The sequence below is a fragment of the Drosophila busckii genome, chromosome 3R (assembly GCF_011750605.1).
Source record: "Drosophila busckii strain San Diego stock center, stock number 13000-0081.31 chromosome 3R, ASM1175060v1, whole genome shotgun sequence".
In the NCBI taxonomy this organism is placed as follows: domain Eukaryota; kingdom Metazoa; phylum Arthropoda; class Insecta; order Diptera; family Drosophilidae; genus Drosophila; species Drosophila busckii.
This window is the reverse complement of record NC_046607.1, coordinates 12,777,677-12,794,908: the sequence shown is the minus strand read 5'-3', so window position 1 is coordinate 12,794,908 and position 17,232 is coordinate 12,777,677. Positions and strand designations below refer to the sequence as shown.

General features: G+C 39.7%; 7 protein-coding genes across 7 annotated transcripts; 3 read left to right on the top strand and 4 right to left on the bottom strand.

Moving 5' to 3' along the window:
- Positions 1-182: 182 nt before the first annotated feature.
- On the bottom strand, positions 183-1,359 carry LOC108602608 (protein takeout-like). Its single transcript, XM_017990746.2, has 5 exons — positions 1,245-1,359; positions 1,091-1,189; positions 875-1,028; positions 679-818; positions 183-622 (listed from the first exon to the last, which is right to left on the bottom strand). The coding sequence occupies exons 1-5, from the start codon at positions 1,339-1,341 to the stop codon at positions 312-314; spliced, it is 801 nt and encodes a 266-aa protein (XP_017846235.2). The 5' UTR covers positions 1,342-1,359; the 3' UTR covers positions 183-311.
- A 524-nt stretch (positions 1,360-1,883) lies between these two features.
- Positions 1,884-2,968, top strand: LOC108602540. Its single transcript, XM_017990673.1, has 4 exons — positions 1,884-2,056; positions 2,120-2,366; positions 2,425-2,558; positions 2,616-2,968. The coding sequence occupies exons 1-4, from the start codon at positions 1,960-1,962 to the stop codon at positions 2,924-2,926; spliced, it is 789 nt and encodes a 262-aa protein (XP_017846162.1). The 5' UTR covers positions 1,884-1,959; the 3' UTR covers positions 2,927-2,968.
- A 170-nt stretch (positions 2,969-3,138) lies between these two features.
- On the top strand, positions 3,139-4,319 carry LOC108601904. Its single transcript, XM_017989880.1, has 4 exons — positions 3,139-3,260; positions 3,313-3,562; positions 3,617-3,750; positions 3,803-4,319. The coding sequence occupies exons 1-4, from the start codon at positions 3,149-3,151 to the stop codon at positions 4,156-4,158; spliced, it is 852 nt and encodes a 283-aa protein (XP_017845369.1). The 5' UTR covers positions 3,139-3,148; the 3' UTR covers positions 4,159-4,319.
- On the bottom strand, positions 4,154-7,367 carry LOC108601902 (multiple epidermal growth factor-like domains protein 10). The gene is given in 5 exon segments (XM_017989879.2): positions 4,154-4,288; positions 4,356-5,601; positions 5,603-6,914; positions 6,965-7,119; positions 7,184-7,367. Coding segments are annotated over 5 exon segments (2,874 nt in total). The 5' UTR covers positions 7,289-7,367; the 3' UTR covers positions 4,154-4,232.
- A 633-nt stretch (positions 7,368-8,000) lies between these two features.
- LOC108601777 lies at positions 8,001-9,589 on the top strand. The gene is made up of 5 exons (XM_017989704.1): positions 8,001-8,169; positions 8,404-8,496; positions 8,566-8,722; positions 8,967-9,100; positions 9,158-9,589. Exons 1-5 carry the CDS (start codon positions 8,076-8,078, stop codon positions 9,508-9,510), a joined length of 831 nt encoding a protein of 276 aa, XP_017845193.1. The 5' UTR covers positions 8,001-8,075; the 3' UTR covers positions 9,511-9,589.
- On the bottom strand, positions 9,535-12,107 carry LOC108601776 (carbonic anhydrase 2). The gene is made up of 7 exons (XM_017989702.1): positions 11,980-12,107; positions 10,736-10,848; positions 10,581-10,671; positions 10,241-10,509; positions 10,029-10,179; positions 9,879-9,958; positions 9,535-9,818 (listed from the first exon to the last, which is right to left on the bottom strand). Exons 1-7 carry the CDS (start codon positions 12,029-12,031, stop codon positions 9,642-9,644), a joined length of 933 nt encoding a protein of 310 aa, XP_017845191.1. The 5' UTR covers positions 12,032-12,107; the 3' UTR covers positions 9,535-9,641.
- Positions 12,108-14,244: 2,137 nt separating this feature from the next.
- On the bottom strand, positions 14,245-16,979 carry LOC108602173 (Y+L amino acid transporter 2). Its single transcript, XM_017990209.1, has 6 exons — positions 16,130-16,979; positions 15,260-15,773; positions 14,995-15,195; positions 14,781-14,930; positions 14,546-14,723; positions 14,245-14,462 (listed from the first exon to the last, which is right to left on the bottom strand). Exons 1-6 carry the CDS (start codon positions 16,558-16,560, stop codon positions 14,401-14,403), a joined length of 1,536 nt encoding a protein of 511 aa, XP_017845698.1. The 5' UTR covers positions 16,561-16,979; the 3' UTR covers positions 14,245-14,400.
- Positions 16,980-17,232: the final 253 nt, after the last annotated feature.

Genomic DNA, 17,232 nt, shown 5'->3' with positions numbered 1-17,232 from the left:
TGATGTAGTCAAGAATGCTTGCGGTAATTGCCGTCGTTTGCGGAAGTTCATTTAATCAACAAGCAGCGTCTTGTTGCACTTTTGCTTGCTGCCAAATTGAGTACACTGACCCAGTCGGGCGTTTGGCCAGCGCCACAAAACAGGTTAGTAGACTAAACAGTGTTTTTGTTGTTGTTGGCCTATTTAAAATTTATTTTTTTAAAACTACATAATTGTTAGCACTTAATTAGCATACAAAAAACAAGTGATTCATATGTATATGTGGCGTATACTTAATATGCAAAGCTGTTGCTCAAAAACTAGCTTAGCTGTTAGACAAACTCTTCAAACAAATATTTGGCTGGCAAATAGCTAAAGATCTTATCGAAACGATCCTGCAGTATCACATCAAACGTTTCTGTCAGCACAGGACGCAGCACATCGAACAGCACGCGCCAGTTCTCATTGAAGAGCTCGTTGGCACTGCGCTCCAGCTGCTTATTGCCGCCAAAGAGATTGGTAAAGTGCACGCGTATTTTGGCTATATGCGCTACATTGGTCTTAACCGCAGTTAGCTGCAGAAATTTCAGGTTTTCGCGCTCCACTATGCGCAGCCTAAACGCCACATAGAGCTCCAAGTTGTCTGCAAGAGTTTCATAAGTTCAATTAGCCCACTAATGCGCTAGTTTATATGCTCACCCAATTCGGCGTTGAGCTTGCCAGCGCTGTTCAGATTAAGCAGCAGCACGTGACCCTTTAGTTTGTAGCTGCTGCTTATATTAACGTGCGGCATTTGCACATGAAAGCCAAGCGAGTAGCTGCCAGTCTGCTGCAATGTACTATGTATATATACTCTATATATATTTGAAAGTTGATTTGCTGCATTGTTGCTTACGTGCTGTTCAGAATTTTCGCATTACTCATGCCATGTGTGGTCATGTTACGCAGCTCAACGCGCACATCCAGATTTGGTGGCACTCGCTGTGCAATGCGTAAGCGACCCACCCGAAAAGGATCCAATGCGCCCACACTGCTCAGACCAGGCACACCTGTTAAATGGCAAGCGCAAATAAATAATGAAATGTACTGCTGGCAGCTTTGGCCAACTTACCATTGCGCCAGTTTTGAAATATCTGCTGTATTGTTTCACTTAAGCAAACATTGTTTTGTTTTTGTTGTTGTTGCAAACGACAGGGCTTAAGAAAATCAGCTGCAATTATACTAAAGGTTAATATTATAAATTATTTATTGCAGCGGACACCTACGTGACTCCTGCAAATAGGATGCTGCAACGCAAGCTGTTGGCACTAGCAGTCCAAGCAAAGTCAATACTGCTGATGCTTTTAGCTGCATTTTAACCATTTCAGTTGGCTGCTGACAACGAACTGGCCATCAAAAGCAGCTAGCAATCATAGCTTTGCGTTTGTAGCTAGTTTTACATGCGGTTGCATATACGATACTAGCCGGCGCTTTAAGGCCAAGAGTTTATTAACTTATGAACCACTGACCTTGCGCTCTGTGTTTGCGCTATATCAAAAAAAATATTTACACAGTCTTTTACTTGTGCTGGGGTTAATTGATAAATAATTGCTTTGCTTTTTATTGATTCGCAGCCTAGATAAGAGTATTCGCACTTGCGAATAGATAACAGCTAGCAATCATTTAGCCTGCTATTTTATGTGCCAAAGTGTCAAGGCCAGGCATAAGCTGAGACACCCTGTTTGTAGTCTACAAATCTTTTGCGTTTAAACTTGTTTTTTAATTGCAACAAAACTCCCAAAAATCTTATAAAACAAACAAACAATACATTTATACAAAATATCGTATATGCATAATATAATTTGCTTACGCTTTTTAGCATTCTATATTTTAATTTCGAATATAACACACTGGCTGCACACAAACTAATTTCATTTTACTTGGCGCTTCTAAGCTAATCAAACCTAACTGTGTCTCATCCAAATTTTTATATCACACAAAATGCAAATTTTGATTTCAAAGTCGTTGAGCCTGCTGCTGCTGCTGCTCTGCATGTTGGCAACCGGAATAGACTGCGCCAAATATCTAAAGGAGAAACGTAAGCATCGCTAATAATTATAAATAAACTTGCACAGCTCTATATATATATTTCATTTGTTAGCGGATTTTTTAACGCCCTGCAATTTGGCTGATGCTAATCTTAACAAATGTCTGGCTGCCAATGTACAAGGCATATTTGTGCAATGGAAAGATGGTCTGCCTGGCAAGAACTCAATTGGTTCCTTTGATCCATTGCTGCTGAAACGTGTTAAGATTGAACAGGACGCCAGCAGCACCATAGCCATCAATGCGGATATGAAGGATGTGCATGTTACTGGCGCCAGCAAATTGATTATCAAAGATGCCAAGTAATATATATATAAATCAACCAATTATAACTGCTTACTAAGCATTTACTAATTGCAGCTATAATGCCGACAAATATGTCATCAAAGCAGTTGCTTTTGTGCCAAAGCTGCGTTTCGAGTTTGATTACAAACTAAAGGGACATGTGCTGGCATTAAATCTGGATGGTCAGGGCAAGGGCTCCTTTGAAGCAGGTTATATATACATTTGAGTTAATTGTGCTGCATTTTATGGCTAAAACTATTTTGTAGATAAAATGCTGATGCTGCTGGAAATGGGTGTGAAGCCACGCAATACGCCTGAGGCTAATTTTGCCGATGTGCAGTATTTCAAAGTAGGCTTCAAGGACATTGGCAATTTCCACATACAACTGCATAATCTTATTGCTGGCAATCCTGAGCTTGAAAAGAGCGCACATACGCTCATCAATGAAAACTGGCGACAATTCTATGAGGTGCTGAAGCCAGCTATTGAGCAAACCATCGAGGCAGTGCTGCTTGATCGCAGCACAAAGATTTTAAACTATGTGCCGGCTACCTATATAATCGATAATTTCCACTAAATATTTAACATATAATAAATGCAACTTGATAAACGTCTCCAAGCTAAGCTCAGACCAGTTATTACAAAGTTCTAGGTTGCAGTTGGCCTTTCAAAGTGTTTATCATAAACAATTTTGTTTAATTAAGTGATCAAAGCTCACCAAAGCACTCATAGCTATAAGAGTAATCAAGCTAAGCAGCTACTAGTTAAACCTGAGTTTAGATACTCAACTGCACTCAGCATGAACAGCACGCGTCGCTGCTGCTATTCGCTTGTCATTTTCGCAATAATTTGCCTCAACGGTGTAGCCTTCAACATCAATGTGGCAGCTGTTGAGTTTTATACGCAGAAGCGTAAGTGCGCTCCATTAGAGCTTAATAGTCACTTTATAAATGTAATTTTCAGCCGCGTTTCTGCCCTCATGTCGCATCTATGAGCCCGACTTTACCAACTGTTCCACGCACAGCATACAGAAGCTCATCGATCAGCTGAGCATTGGCATACCGGAGATAGTGCAGAGCTTTGGACCCTTTGATCCCATGCATGTGAGGGATATTATATTCAAGCAGGATAACAATGAAGTTGCCACCATCAGCGCAAATCTAACCGAAGTGGTAGTCAAAGGTTTCTCCAAGACTAAAATTGTAGAAAGCCGGTACGTTTCATTTAAAGGAAACTTAATTGAATTAAGTGACTTATTTTTAAACAGCGTTAGCAAAAAGGATTTTAACTGGCAAACTAAAATATATTTGCCCAAAATGCGCTTGGATGCAAAATATGTTATGGCAGGCCGCATATTGCTAATACCACTCAGTGGTGCTGGCAATATATTTATAGAAATTGGTAAGTCTACAACTTGGCTGTGTATAAAATAAATTAAATTGCATTTATGCAGAGGATCTGAATATTTTGATGCTAACTAAGACCACGCTATATGAAAAGGGCGGCTTCACTTTTGACAGTGTCACTGCGGTGCGTGTGCATTTGAATCTGACCCGAGTGCGCACCCACTTATCCAATCTATTCAATGGACGCAGCAAGGAAGTTGAGAGTAGCACAAATCAGTTCTTTAATGACAACTGGCGAGATTTCTATGAAGCTCTTAAGCCACTTATTGTGGATACGGTTCAGAACATAATGTACGAGATTATGTCCAAAGTATTTCATTTGATACCGGCTAACTTCTTTGTCGAAGACATACCTACACCACAGCAACTATACGGCGCTGCTTATAAGGGCACTAAAAATTAAATAAATCAATGATATAAATATATAATTGCATGTATATTAATTCATTTGTAATTAAAGTATTTAGTATTGTACCATCAGGCGCGAATTATATCAGCTTTGTTTGCGGAAAAATATACGCCAAACGATTTTTCTGCAAATAAAAATCAAATTATTAAATAAAACCAACAAATTGATTAATTTTTTTTACAGCCACGCACCTTTGTCATCTACTCTGTAGTCAACCTGTCGAAATTGCATCATAACCAAACAAATAATCAGCGCCAGCACCACAGAGATAACTCCTAGAATCAAGAAAAGCCAGCCTTTCATTAAGAATCCCGCTCTCTGGCTTGCCGTTGCAGACTCCCCAGGAAATGGGCAATAAAAGCCTTCTTCAGCCATATTTCCATTATAGCAAGCACAGATACCAGGAGAGGCGCAATAACCGTTGATGCACTCCGCTTCACATACAGGCAGACATAATTGCTTAGTTGAGTTGAGTACATCCTCATGTAATTCAAAATTCTCTTTGCATGTGCATCGATCCTCAACGCATGTCCCATTAAAGCAGCGTTGAGCACACGTATATGTAAATGCATTGCTCGATTCATTTTCCTCGCTTGATTCATTTTCTTCACTCGAATCAATTTCTTCGCTCGATTCTTTCTTATTGCTATCATCTGCCTTAGTAGTTGTTTCAGTTAAAAAAGGTCTTTCGCTTTCTTCAGATATAAGTTTACAAATGTTTTGAGTTAAAACGTATCCCTTATAGCAGGTGCATTTGTTGGGCTCCTCACAAAAACCATTAGTGCAACCATCTTGACATATTGGCTCACATTTGTTATCGCTAACTTTGGAGAATCCGTTGTTACAGCTGCATTCTCCAGGTGAAGCGCAGAATCCGTTCTCACAGCCTCCTTCGCAAATTGGCTCACATCTGTTCTCACTCACTTTAGAGTATCCGTTGTTACAGCTGCATTGTCCAGGTGAAGCGCAGAATCCGTTCTCACAGCCTCCTTCGCAAATTGGCTCACATCTGTTCTCACTCACTTTAGAGTATCCGTTGTTACAGCTGCATTCTCCAGGTGAAGCGCAGAATCCGTTCTCACAGCCTCCTTCGCAAATTGGCTCACATCTGTTCTCACTTATTTTGGAGTATCCATTGTTGCAGCTGCATTGTCCAGGTGAAGCGCAGAATCCGTTCTCACAGCCTCCTTCGCAAATTGGCTCACATTTGTTATCACTAACTTTGGAGAATCCGTTGTTACAGCTGCATTCTCCAGGTGAAGCGCAGAATCCGTTCACACAGCCACTTTCGCATATGGGCTCACATTTGTTATCGCTCACTTTGGAGAATCCATTGTTGCAGCTGCATTCTCCAGGTGAAGCGCAGAATCCGTTCTCACAGCCTCCTTCGCAAATTGGCTCACATCTGTTCTCACTTATTTTGGAGTATCCATTGTTGACAGCTGCATTGTCCAGGTGAAGCGCAGAATCCATTCTCACAGCCACCTTCGCATATGGGCTCACATTTGTTTTTGCTCACTTTGGAGTATCCATTGTTGCAGCTGCATTCTCCAGGTGAAGCGCAGAATCCGTTCTCACAGCCTCCTTCGCAAATTGGCTCACATCTGTTCTCACTTATTTTGGAGTATCCATTGTTGCAGCTGCATTCTCCAGGTGAAGCGCAGAATCCGTTCTCACAGCCACCATCGCAAATTGGCTCACATCTGTTCTCAGTTACTTTGGAGTATCCATTGTTGCAGCTGCATTCTCCAGGTGAAGCGCAGAATCCGTTCTCACAGCCTCCTTCGCAAATTGGCTCACATTTGTTATCACTCACTTTGGAGAATCCGTTGTTACAGCTGCATTGTCCAGGTGAAGCGCAGAATCCATTCTCACAGCCACCTTCGCATATGGGCTCACATTTGTTTTTGCTCACTTTGGAGTATCCATTGTTGCAGCTGCATTCTCCAGGTGAAGCGCAGAATCCGTTCTCACAGCCTCCTTCGCAAATTGGCTCACATCTGTTCTCACTTATTTTGGAGTATCCATTGTTGCAACTGCATTGTCCAGGTGAAGCGCAGAATCCGTTCTCACAGCCACCATCGCAAATTGGCTCACATCTGTTCTCAGTTACTTTGGAGAAACCGCTGTTACAGCTGCATTCTCCAGGTGCATCGCAAAATCCGTTCTCACAGCCATTTTCACAAATGGGCTGACAGCTGCTTTCACTTAGCTTAGAATAGCCCACGTTGCAGCTGCACTTGCCAGGAGAACTACAAAATCCATTTTTGCAATCGTTTTGACAGTGGGGAATACACAGCGAGTCTGATAATTTTATATATCCGTCCAAGCATTCACATGTGTTTGGTGACGTACACACGCCGTTTTCGCATTTGTCTTTGCATATGGGAACGCATTTATTATCTGAGTCTTTCTGGTAGTTGGCACTGCAATCGCAGATTTCCGGCGCACTACAGACGCCGTTATCGCAGCCCTTGCTGCAAACTGCCTCACATGAATTTAAGCTAACGTTCAATTTAAAACCATTGCCACACACAGGCTGACAGATTGTGGAGTCAGTGTTTAGTATATATCCTGCATTGCATACGCATTTTTCTGGTGAAGAGCATTTACCATTCGCACATCCGCTGCTGCAAAATGGATTACAAGCTCCTGTTTTTGTGTCAAGTTTGTAGCCATGTGCGCAGCTACAGATGCCCGGAGCTGTACATTGGCCATTGCTGCAGTCTCCCTTGCACTTGGGCACACAACTGTAGAGCAGAGTATTAGAGTTGTTAGGGCTTCAAAAGTTTTGACATACCGATTAGATGCTACGCGATTGAGATTCGCATAGCCTTTATTACAGGTGCATACGTTAGGCCTAGTACATCTGCCATTGCCACAGTCAATATTGCAAATAGCTACACATCGTTTACCCTGCAACTTATAGCCTTGACAGCAATACTTTTTTACTTGCTAAAATACAATACATTATTAATCGAAAATGCAGAAAACTAATCCATTTACAGGGAGGACTTACAGTAACGCGCTTGCCCTTGGACGTTCCAAGGACCATCTTAGTACACACTTGAGCGAGCACATAGTTTGGTATTAAAATAAAAATTATAAAATTCCGTAATAACATAATTTAGCTGTTTGATTGTACTGAATACTGAATACTAAATACAATGCGCAGAAATTGAAGAGCGTGATGTTCACTGCTCAAGAAAGTCTTACACTCGAAGAAAAATCGAAGCTGTCTTTGATAAAAATGCTTCAACGACTTTCATACATTTCGCACAAATCTTATATATGCTACGATATATTAGCATATAGAATTATTCGTTGTGTAGCAGTTTGCAAAGTCTTGGCGCGCTTATCACAAACTTAACCAAGCGCTCAGTGAATCAACTGAAACTTTGACATATATATATAGAATAATTGCTGATAAACTCATAACCAAAACATTTAAAATGAGCATACGCAATATGAAATGAAATAGATATTAGAGGGAAATTCCTGAACACATATAAACAATATAAAAATGCAAATAATACAAAATGCAATAATACTGACTGTACTATACTTTGAATGATTTTTAGCACCTCATTTTATTCCAGTATTGAAAACCTATTTTAATACTTGGCTAGTAGACGTTTTTTCCAGATTTATATTAAGTTAATTGCTTCATACGAGCGAGAGCTCTAATAGTCGCTCATAGCAAGTATCTCAATTTATTCACAAGTAAGTGCTGACGTAGTTAGCAAGCTCTAGCTAGAACATGAATCTATATAGTAGTAGCTGTGCTCTGTAATGAAATCGACTATATATAGGCCAGATAAAACTCGGCATCGCGCTAAAATAATTCTCATTTGTTCGCGACTAACTCGATTAGGCGGCAACAGTGACAGTAACAACTTTTTAATTTTACGATGACACACACACTTTACATACTCGTAATTGGCTTATGCTGTATGGGGATGGGATGCAGCTATGTGGAGAGCCTTGAATACTATACGGAAAAGCGTAAGTGCTACAGCAACAGCAACAAGGGCAGAGGGTGCAGGCGGTGGCTGATTTAATTAATATGAACAGGTTAATTAAAATGTTAACGAACATTTTGTTTGCTCAACTAGCCTGGCAGGCACAGGGAATTGTGTTACTGCTGCATTGCATTATGCATTTTTTGATTGTGTTTTATTCAAAACGAGCAAATTAGCAAACATAATTGATCAAATTATAAATATATTCAATTTGCAGCCGCATACCTCGAATCATGCCGCATTTATGAGCCAAATTTCACCAACTGCTCGACACGTTCCATACAGAACTTTCTCGACGCTGTTGTTGAGGGTGAGTTGCATATGCAGAAATATTAAGTATACGACGCTTAGCTAACATTTATTATTTGCATATGCGCAGGCATACCTGAAATTGAGGCTTCATTCGGACCGCTGGATCCGCTGACACAAGAGCAGCTAATATTTAAGCAAGATAATAGCGATGTGGCCACCATTTCAGCCAATTTAACCAATTTGGTAATACGCGGCTTTAGCAAAATGGTTATCAAGGAGAGCAAGTAAGTAGCTCATGACATTTTGTTGTATATAAAGTACAAGTTCAAACGGTTTGTTTTTTGCGTTTCTTACAAGCTAATGTGCAATTGAAAATGTATAGCTTAGCAAAGGTTGCGCGCTAAGGTCGCATGTTTGCGTATAAACTTGTCAGTTGCACTGTCAGAAAATGAATAAGCGAACAAACAGGTTCAAGCTTAATGAGTTATTCATATTAACTTTATATTATTTGTATTTATGTCTTTGCAGAGTTAGCAAGAAAGACTTTAGCTGGCAAACCAAAATTTATTTACCTAAACTACGCCTGGACGGCAACTATAAAATGGCCGGGCGCATTTTACTTATACCGCTAATGGGTGCCGGCCGCATACTTCTAGACATAAGTAAAGCGTCTAACAATTAGCTAACAGCAACTTATTAACAGTATTTATTTGCAATAGAGAATCTTGATATAATGATGTACACCAAGACGCATCTATACGAAAAGGGCGGCTACACCTTTTACAATGTTACAGCGGTTAGCGTTAAGCTGGAAATTGGTGGTTTGTATACAAAACTGGACAACTTGTTTAATGGCCGCAGCAAGGAGGTGGAGCAAAGCACGAATCAATTCTTCAATGACAATTGGCAGGATTTCTTTGAGGCCTTAAGGCCCTTGGTTGTGGAAACTGTGGAGCGTACGCTGCTTGATCTGTTGCAAAAGATGTTTCATCTAATGCCTGCCAACTTTTTTGTTGAAGATATACCCAACTCGCTGGCATTTTATGGACGCAAAACAAAGCTTATACAATAAAATACAAATATATTTTCTTAAACTGAGAGAGAGAGAGAAACTGTTACAGTTCAATAATAAATGCAAGTGCTTAAGATATGCGTTATACTAAAAATTGCATGGCACAAGCCGCAGCGCAAGGCCGCAAGCGTTTAATAGAACCAATCGTATTTGAGATAGTCGCCCTCGCTCTTGAGCGCCGCAATCGATGTGTGACGTACATGGCCAGTGCGCGCAAAGATGCGACGATTGCCAACGGGCTGAAGTGTGCGATAGTTGTCAACGAGTGCACCATCTTGTGTGTCCGACAGCTGGCGGAAACGTGAGATCTGTAATTAAACAAAATATTACTTATACGCACTGTATGCATGCATGTATGTTAGGCTTACCTGTTTGGGTGAGATGGGTATGGGATCGGGGAACAGTATCCAGGTGACGGCCTCCGAGCAGGGAGGAGTGGTCAGCGAGCCTACAGAAACGTGATATGACAGTTTAAATATCGCATGATGTCAGCAAGTAATCAATCAATTTAGACTTACCTTTGTACGTATAAAACTTGTCCACGTCCACCTCAGCGATCAGCGATGACAGCGAGAAAGTCACATTAAGCGCTGCCTCCTGATTAGCATCTGCGATCAAATGCAAATGACGATTGATAGTCACCAAGCCCTGTCCCTCATCCTCATCCAACTGCAAGCATTTTATATATAGAAATAAATATGCTATGTGCATTTTTTTAACTGCTACTTACATTGAAAAAGAAACCCAGCACTGCAGCGCCATCGGGATGATTAAGCGCCTCGCCAATTGTCGCATACTTCTTGTTGCGATGCACAATGTGCATTTCCATGGTGTAGCGTATATCGTTGATGACGTGCTCGGAGCCACGATTATTCTTGTCGCCCCAATGAAAATGCAGTCCCTCCACCTCGAATTCGCCTGGCAATTTAGCGCCACGTATGTAAGGCAAAAAGTCTGACGGCTCTTCGCTTGCATTACCCTTGGGTATGCCAATGGAGACTGCAAAATGCAACAGGCAGCAATGTTAATTAATCAGCGCAACGCATGCTGTGTTGGCGTGAACTGCTTACCCGTATGGCCGTTGTTGATCATTTTCAGCGGATACGGCAGCAAGTTGTGATATCCAATCATATCCACAGCCGGCATATGCACTGGTATGGTCTGAAATGGCAAGGAGAGTAGCAATTAGCGGGCTGTTTAAGCCAACAAAGGCAAATGCGCTTACATGACTGGAAGTGATGGCAATGGGTGACTGCGTTTTGCCCGCACAGAGGCCATGATGACGCGCCCAGCGTCGCTGATTTGGCTCTGAGTAACCAAAGACATGACTGCTGACCACTGTTAATAAATGGAAAAATATTTCGTCATTAGTTGGTGGGAAAAATTAGCAATAATTAGGCTATGAGTTGCAATAACAACGGTCACGTGCTCAATGTTTCCTGTTCGGCGCTTATCAATGCGAAGCACTTGTGAATTATGGTAAATAAATGTGACAGCAAACAAATGTTAACTGTTTACCTACTTAGCGCATACATAGATAAATCAATAAATACATAAATTTATAAAGAAAATATACGCTAGACAAATACACAAGGGCGCACTAAACACAATAGATATGAACGTAACCATTGATATTGATATTGGTATTGATATCGATAATGAGCAGCTAAGGTAAATATTATTTTTAGTCATATATATTAACACCAGTTCTAACTAGTTTCCATAGAATGTTATACAAGCCGTTAGAAGTTAAGTGAACTTTTATAATTTATTTAGAAAGCGAGACAATTTGTCTATTAGCATGTCTATCATATGACAGCTGCTTAGCTCTTTATTAAATTAATCAATATAAATAAATTAAATTGTGCATAAATATTGGCTGAGTTCATTATAGCAAAGCTTGACTGTTTTGAAGCCAATTTGTTTTGGCTCTTTATCAAAATCAATGTCAGCAATAAATATATTAATTGGCATTTCAAATAACTCAACAAGTTGAAGTGGCGTACTAAGTAGCACTAAACTACTGCAATAAATATTTTCTAAAGTGTTTATTAGCGAGCCGAGACTCTATTAACAATGTCTTTAAGCGCTGCAAGTACTTCCATTTGAGCTCTAGCGATTTGACATTAGTCCTCGACGCTATTGCATATTGAAGGTCACATGCGCTGCTAGGAATGATAAGCGCTTTATAAAATTAGTGCACACACTCATAGGCAATCGGACATGCATAGTTGTTGAACAAAAGACGAGCTGAGCAGCTGACATGGTGCAAGTTAGCTTGAAATTGATATTGATTAGATTTGCAATTTTGTTTCTCTGATAATCACATTGTTTTTCTTTGATTTATGTGATGCATACACCAAATATAGATCACATGACTACTTAACTTGAAATTTTATATAATTACGGCCTATTAATTAAATGTAGCTGACACATTGCGCAATTGTTGTTAGTTGATTAACACTTTACCTTGAGACCAGCAGACAACAAGCAGCACTGCACTTATTATTGCAAACTTCATTTCAGAAATTTATTTTTTCAATTTAAGGGGGTTCGGATTGCAACAACTTGTGCCTTGGGTGACCGAATTCGAACTGTGCTAACGTTTGGGGGCTGAAGCACCTTCACAACTTCCTCAGCGTCAACGAACTAATTGAAAATTCGAAAGCTTAAGCTGTCGCACACACACAAACGAACACGCACACACAGTCAAGAGCGTATACTTATTAAGGCAGTCGTTTGGTCACACGACAGCAAACGAACGCGCGATCCAACGATCGTTAGACAGGTAGGCAGGCAGGTGCAGGTTGGCATGTGTGTATTGAGCTGTTGGAGCTTCGCACTAAGTCAACCACTTAAAGAAATCGAGTTTGAAGCAGCGTCGTAAACACCCCCAAATAGCACTTTCCTCTACTGCAGCACATCACCCCACTCCACGGCACACACGGCGTATGCTTAACCATAATGCATATGTACTCGACGGGCCAATAAAATGATTCGTCATAATTCTTGGCCGCCTTAATGCGCGCTGCAAACAAAGCGACAAACTGCTTTCAATCATTTAATGATAATAATTTTGTTTTGGCCACCATAGCACCATATTATATAGAAGTCGCGTATTAATAACTATTTGTTTGGCACGCTCGACTAAGCCAACAAATATTGATAATATCATGCGACAAGACACTAATTGATGGCATGCCTATGCAGTGTGTGGAATTCTGGCTACAACCCGCTAGAACGGAAGGGCGCACTCATTAAACATTTTAGCACGTTTTTTGCTCGCTTTTTGTATTCTTTTTTATTTACATATGTATCACAGACATGTGTATGTTATGTACATATGTGATTTGCATGTAGAATGCAAAATAAATAAACTATTTATAGTAATCGATGTGAACTGTATCAATGTAAAGCTTTTAAATGTAAATTGAATTGCTTAGGGCTCACAACTTGATCTTATCAAAAAATTATAAATGCAAAAATGCAATAACTAATTAATTTGCCAACAACAATAATTGGTTTGTTGTCTTTTCCATTGCTCATAACATTGGCCAGACAGCGAGGTGTTAATCGCCCACATGATCAACACATGTTGAACTCTAAGGATTACGCATTTTAATCATACATTTCAACAATTTATTTACACAGTTATAAACAATAAAACTGCTTATATGTAGTTCATTTATAATAGCTATAAAGTTCGTTGGGTTTTTACAAAAACATTGCTAGTAAAGTACACAGCGATCACTTTTAATTAATTAACGTTCGATATTGTGAATCAAAACAACGTAAAGTGTGCCATGCTAGCTTAGACTGGTCATCAGTCAGTTAGCTTAAAATAAAAACGTGCATGCAATTAGCACATATTGGGTCATTGATTTTTTTTTAGCATTGTTTGAATTAATCTAAGCCACACTTAATAACAAATATTTTAATGAAATATACTTTAGATCTTATTGATAATTCAAAGCTCGTCATATGCGTAGTAATAAGCACAATTATTTGCACATAAAGAAAGCTATTAAATCGACTGACTTTTCGCCTGGCATATATTAAAAAGTAATAAAAAACGGTGCTGAAATCAGCGCATACCAAATAGCTCACTTATAAATAGCCTAAGACATGCTTAGCAAACAAATTTAATTTTTCAAAGCCTGCATTACATTCTTATGAATGGAACTTCCCATGGCTAGTTCAGGTGGCGCGCATGTGATCAGTCCATTGCATTCACAAATAAATCCATAAAGCTGCCGTCAAGCAAAAAAGCCGCAACGTGCTGGGGCTTGTCTGGAATTGACGCGTTGGTTTTATTTTTAGCTATAGTTGTTTCAATGGCAAGCATCATACGTTATAAAATGTCTATGCTGGCTTATAAATAATATTTCATAAATTGTGCTTATCGGCTATAATTGATTAGTGGACAACTTCGGAAGAACAACAAACGTTTAAACAATTTCTACATTTGTACTTTATGTAGCATACTTTGCATGCCAGCAAAGTTGACGCCTAAAAGCTGAATTGAAATTTTAAGCATTCACAACGAATTCTTTTTTATTAGGTGAATTTTTGAAAAGTAACAAACGCCAATTAGGTTTTTTAAAAATAAACAACACATACAAATTAAATATGTTAAATTAAACAAAACAAAACATTTAAAAATACAACAAAGAGTTCAAAAAATACTTAAATTCTTTGGCAAAAACATTGACTTGGGTATCAACAAATTGATACAACTTAAGGAAAATAAAAATATTTATAAAAATAAAGTTAGTATTCGAAGTCTTTGCTCTTATAGTCAATCTTTGGGTCTGTATGTATGTGGATGTTTATGTGTGTGTGTAAGTAAGTCTAGTACCATTGACTTCAGTGCAGCGCTGAGCGTTTCACTTAATCGCGTTTCTCCTCTCGAGCGGACATAAAAAGTTTTTGGCATGTAAACGTAATCCAATCTAAACAAAAAATAAAAGCACAGGGTCAATATGTAAATTTCAAATGAAAGCAAAGACAATTGTTAAGGCTGGCATATACGCACTAATGGTTTGCTGCACCCATTTTGGTTTGTTCTGCCATACGACGCCAACGTAGTAGAATGGTATGCCAATTAGTGTGATTAATAGGCCCATGGCGACTTCAAATGGAGCCACATAGACGGGAATGACCACAAGAAAGGCGGCAACTATGACAAACACAATGGGTACCCACAACGAGACCTGCCAAAGCAATAGATATTATTATTATGCAAAAGTTTCAAACTGTAGGCTACTTGCTTTAATTGGACGCTCCATATTGGGGCGTTTGTAGCGGAAATACAAAACCGCCGACACCGACAGCATTATGAAAAACGATTCCACGATGCTGCTATAAGTGATCAGCACATAAACATCGCTAACAACCAGCATTATTATGGAGAGCAGGCACTGCAAGAGCAAGAGTAACAAGTCAATTGAGTAATTTCTATTGTGTCTCAATTAGGCGACTTACCAGAAAAGCCAACGAGGGCAGCGGCGTGTAGCTCTTAACACTTATGTGCGAGAGTATAGACGGCATATGACCGTTACGAGCACCCACAAAACACATACGCGAGGATGTCATTATATGCACAGAGAGCGCTCCAAGCGCTGAAATGGCCACCATGATGGGAATAATGTGAGCAAAGCTGCCCATTATCTTGTTACCAAAAGTCTGTAAACAAAAATTGGTTAATTAATCATATGTCAACACACAGAAATGAACATTTTATACATACAACAGCAATGGCATTTGACGCAATCATCTCAGGTGCGGACAGCACTGCCAGATAGGCCATGTTGGCCAGCACATAAATGCCTGTCACCAAAGGCAGCGATATATATATGGCACGTGGTAAATTACGATACGGATCCCGCAGCTCTTCTGTCATAAAGTTCAAATAATTCCAGCCGGCATACGAAAAGATGCCAGAGTAAAATGCAACTGACAGCTTGCCAGGATCAGTTTCAGAGTTCTCGAACGGTTGCTGGAAGTTCTCCATGTTGCCCATCAGCATATAAACGGAGCCAACAATTATTATCAGCACTAGTGCTGCAATTTTGGTAAACATGATAACATTCTGCATTTTGGTAGTAATTTTCATGTAGTAGGAGTTGAGGTAAGTTAGGAAACAAATGGTTACAGCTGCCAACAGCTGCAATGCAATCTTTGGTATCTCACAGCCATCATTGAAGAAGGGCTGCAGCACATAGGAGGCAAACGTCAGGCCCATGATGGCATTTGTTGTTGGTCTGCAAAAGTAATCATATTATTTAACTTGGATTAAGTCAGCAAACATTTGATATTTAATTATTTACAGAGAGAAACTTTTCATTTACTTTTATCGTTGGAAGCAAATTAAAAATAGCAACTTGATAAGAGCCTAAAGTGCAATACATTGTGCTTATCAAAAGTTGAATAAACAGCTCGAGCTGATAGTATGCCTCGATAGACTAATTTATTGACATGTGAAAGTGAATTAAAATAGATAAGTTGCACGGCTCTTATCTTATTGACTTACGTAAAAAGGGCACGTACCCTTGAATTACAATATTCTCAATTTCAATTGAGGCAATTGTTGCAACGTACGTTCAACTGAGATACTTACACAAATATCATCATTGCGTCCCACAGATAGAGAAATGCTGGTAGTGAACCATAAGCTTCGTATATATACGCGTAATCTCCACCAGACTTGGGTATGGCTGTGCCCAATTCGGCATAGCATAGTGCGCCAATCATTGAGAGCAGGCCGCAGAGCACCCAAATTATGAGCGACGTACCCACGGCCTCCACCTCGCGTATAACACCTTTGGGGGATACAAATATGCCAGAGCCAAAGATGATGCCCAGTATAATGGCCACACCCTCGAGAAGTCCCAGCTGCTTTTTCATTGCAACGCGACTTGTGTTCGACTCTGCCGATCCCTCTCGCTCCTTTTCCGCAGGAGTGGCGCTCGTTATCTTGGGTGCATTTTCTCCACTTGGTGTAAGCAGCACCATTTCGCTCGTTGGCGACTGTAGGTCATCGGAAGGCATGGTGGTGTTAAGAACGACTGCTTAGCGCACGCCACGTTCAACGGTCAAAAACTAACTGTGCAAACGACCTAGCTTTTGATGCCACGGTGCCTGTGGTGTGTCCGGCTAATTGATTAAACGTTAGAGGAGTGCCGAGTTTATTAGAATGATATTCGCGGGGCTTATCATTCATTTAGTCGTCGTTTATGCCGGTTACTTATGTGCTCTTCTTTTATTGTTTTGCTACCACGCTTCGTACTGCTTGCTGTTCCATTGATTCGCACATGTGGGCTGTTGACCTTTGGCAAGTTGTCAAATATAAATATGTAGAGCAGTTACAGTTTGTTGTATGAAATTTAATGTCGGTTTAGGTTTAATCCACTTAGAATATTATATTTTGTTTCAAATACATTTCCAGTTTTGCTCCATAACGTTTTGTATTCACTAAATGCAGAATAAGAAATTTTACAAGTGACTGCTGAATATGGAATCAAAATAACGACTCGTTACCCAGAAGCCATTTAACAGTTGTACCTTAACAGATTCTGTTAAAAAACAGCTGCGCGTATTTTTAAATTCGATAAATTATACAATTCTTCAATTCAATTATACAATTCTTCTGTTGACTTGTAAACAAATATTTATAGTAAACGATAAAATCACAAGCATATGAACATTTAAAAATTTACAATT

Coding starts and splice junctions, on each gene's coding strand:
- LOC108602608 (XM_017990746.2), bottom strand. CDS start 1,341: ATGGTTAAAATGCAGCTAAAAGCATCAGCAGTATTGACTTTGCTTGGA. Junction 1,029..1,090: donor ATTTCAAAACTGGCGCAATG/GTAAGTTGGCCA, acceptor GCCATTTAACAG/GTGTGCCTGGTCTGAGCAGT. Junction 623..678: donor CAAGCTCAACGCCGAATTGG/GTGAGCATATAA, acceptor AAACTCTTGCAG/ACAACTTGGAGCTCTATGTG.
- LOC108602540 (XM_017990673.1), top strand. CDS start 1,960: ATGCAAATTTTGATTTCAAAGTCGTTGAGCCTGCTGCTGCTGCTGCTC. Junction 2,057..2,119: donor CAAATATCTAAAGGAGAAAC/GTAAGCATCGCT, acceptor TTCATTTGTTAG/CGGATTTTTTAACGCCCTGC. Junction 2,367..2,424: donor TTGATTATCAAAGATGCCAA/GTAATATATATA, acceptor TACTAATTGCAG/CTATAATGCCGACAAATATG.
- LOC108601904 (XM_017989880.1), top strand. CDS start 3,149: ATGAACAGCACGCGTCGCTGCTGCTATTCGCTTGTCATTTTCGCAATA. Junction 3,261..3,312: donor TGAGTTTTATACGCAGAAGC/GTAAGTGCGCTC, acceptor TGTAATTTTCAG/CCGCGTTTCTGCCCTCATGT. Junction 3,751..3,802: donor CAATATATTTATAGAAATTG/GTAAGTCTACAA, acceptor GCATTTATGCAG/AGGATCTGAATATTTTGATG.
- LOC108601777 (XM_017989704.1), top strand. CDS start 8,076: ATGACACACACACTTTACATACTCGTAATTGGCTTATGCTGTATGGGG. Junction 8,170..8,403: donor TGAATACTATACGGAAAAGC/GTAAGTGCTACA, acceptor TTCAATTTGCAG/CCGCATACCTCGAATCATGC. Junction 9,101..9,157: donor CCGCATACTTCTAGACATAA/GTAAAGCGTCTA, acceptor TATTTGCAATAG/AGAATCTTGATATAATGATG.
- LOC108601776 (XM_017989702.1), bottom strand. CDS start 12,031: ATGAAGTTTGCAATAATAAGTGCAGTGCTGCTTGTTGTCTGCTGGTCT. Junction 10,510..10,580: donor GATCAACAACGGCCATACGG/GTAAGCAGTTCA, acceptor TGCATTTTGCAG/TCTCCATTGGCATACCCAAG. Junction 9,819..9,878: donor TACCCATCTCACCCAAACAG/GTAAGCCTAACA, acceptor GTTTAATTACAG/ATCTCACGTTTCCGCCAGCT.
- LOC108602173 (XM_017990209.1), bottom strand. CDS start 16,560: ATGCCTTCCGATGACCTACAGTCGCCAACGAGCGAAATGGTGCTGCTT. Junction 15,774..16,129: donor GACGCAATGATGATATTTGT/GTAAGTATCTCA, acceptor TTACTTTTGCAG/ACCAACAACAAATGCCATCA. Junction 14,931..14,994: donor TGCCCTCGTTGGCTTTTCTG/GTAAGTCGCCTA, acceptor TTGCTCTTGCAG/TGCCTGCTCTCCATAATAAT.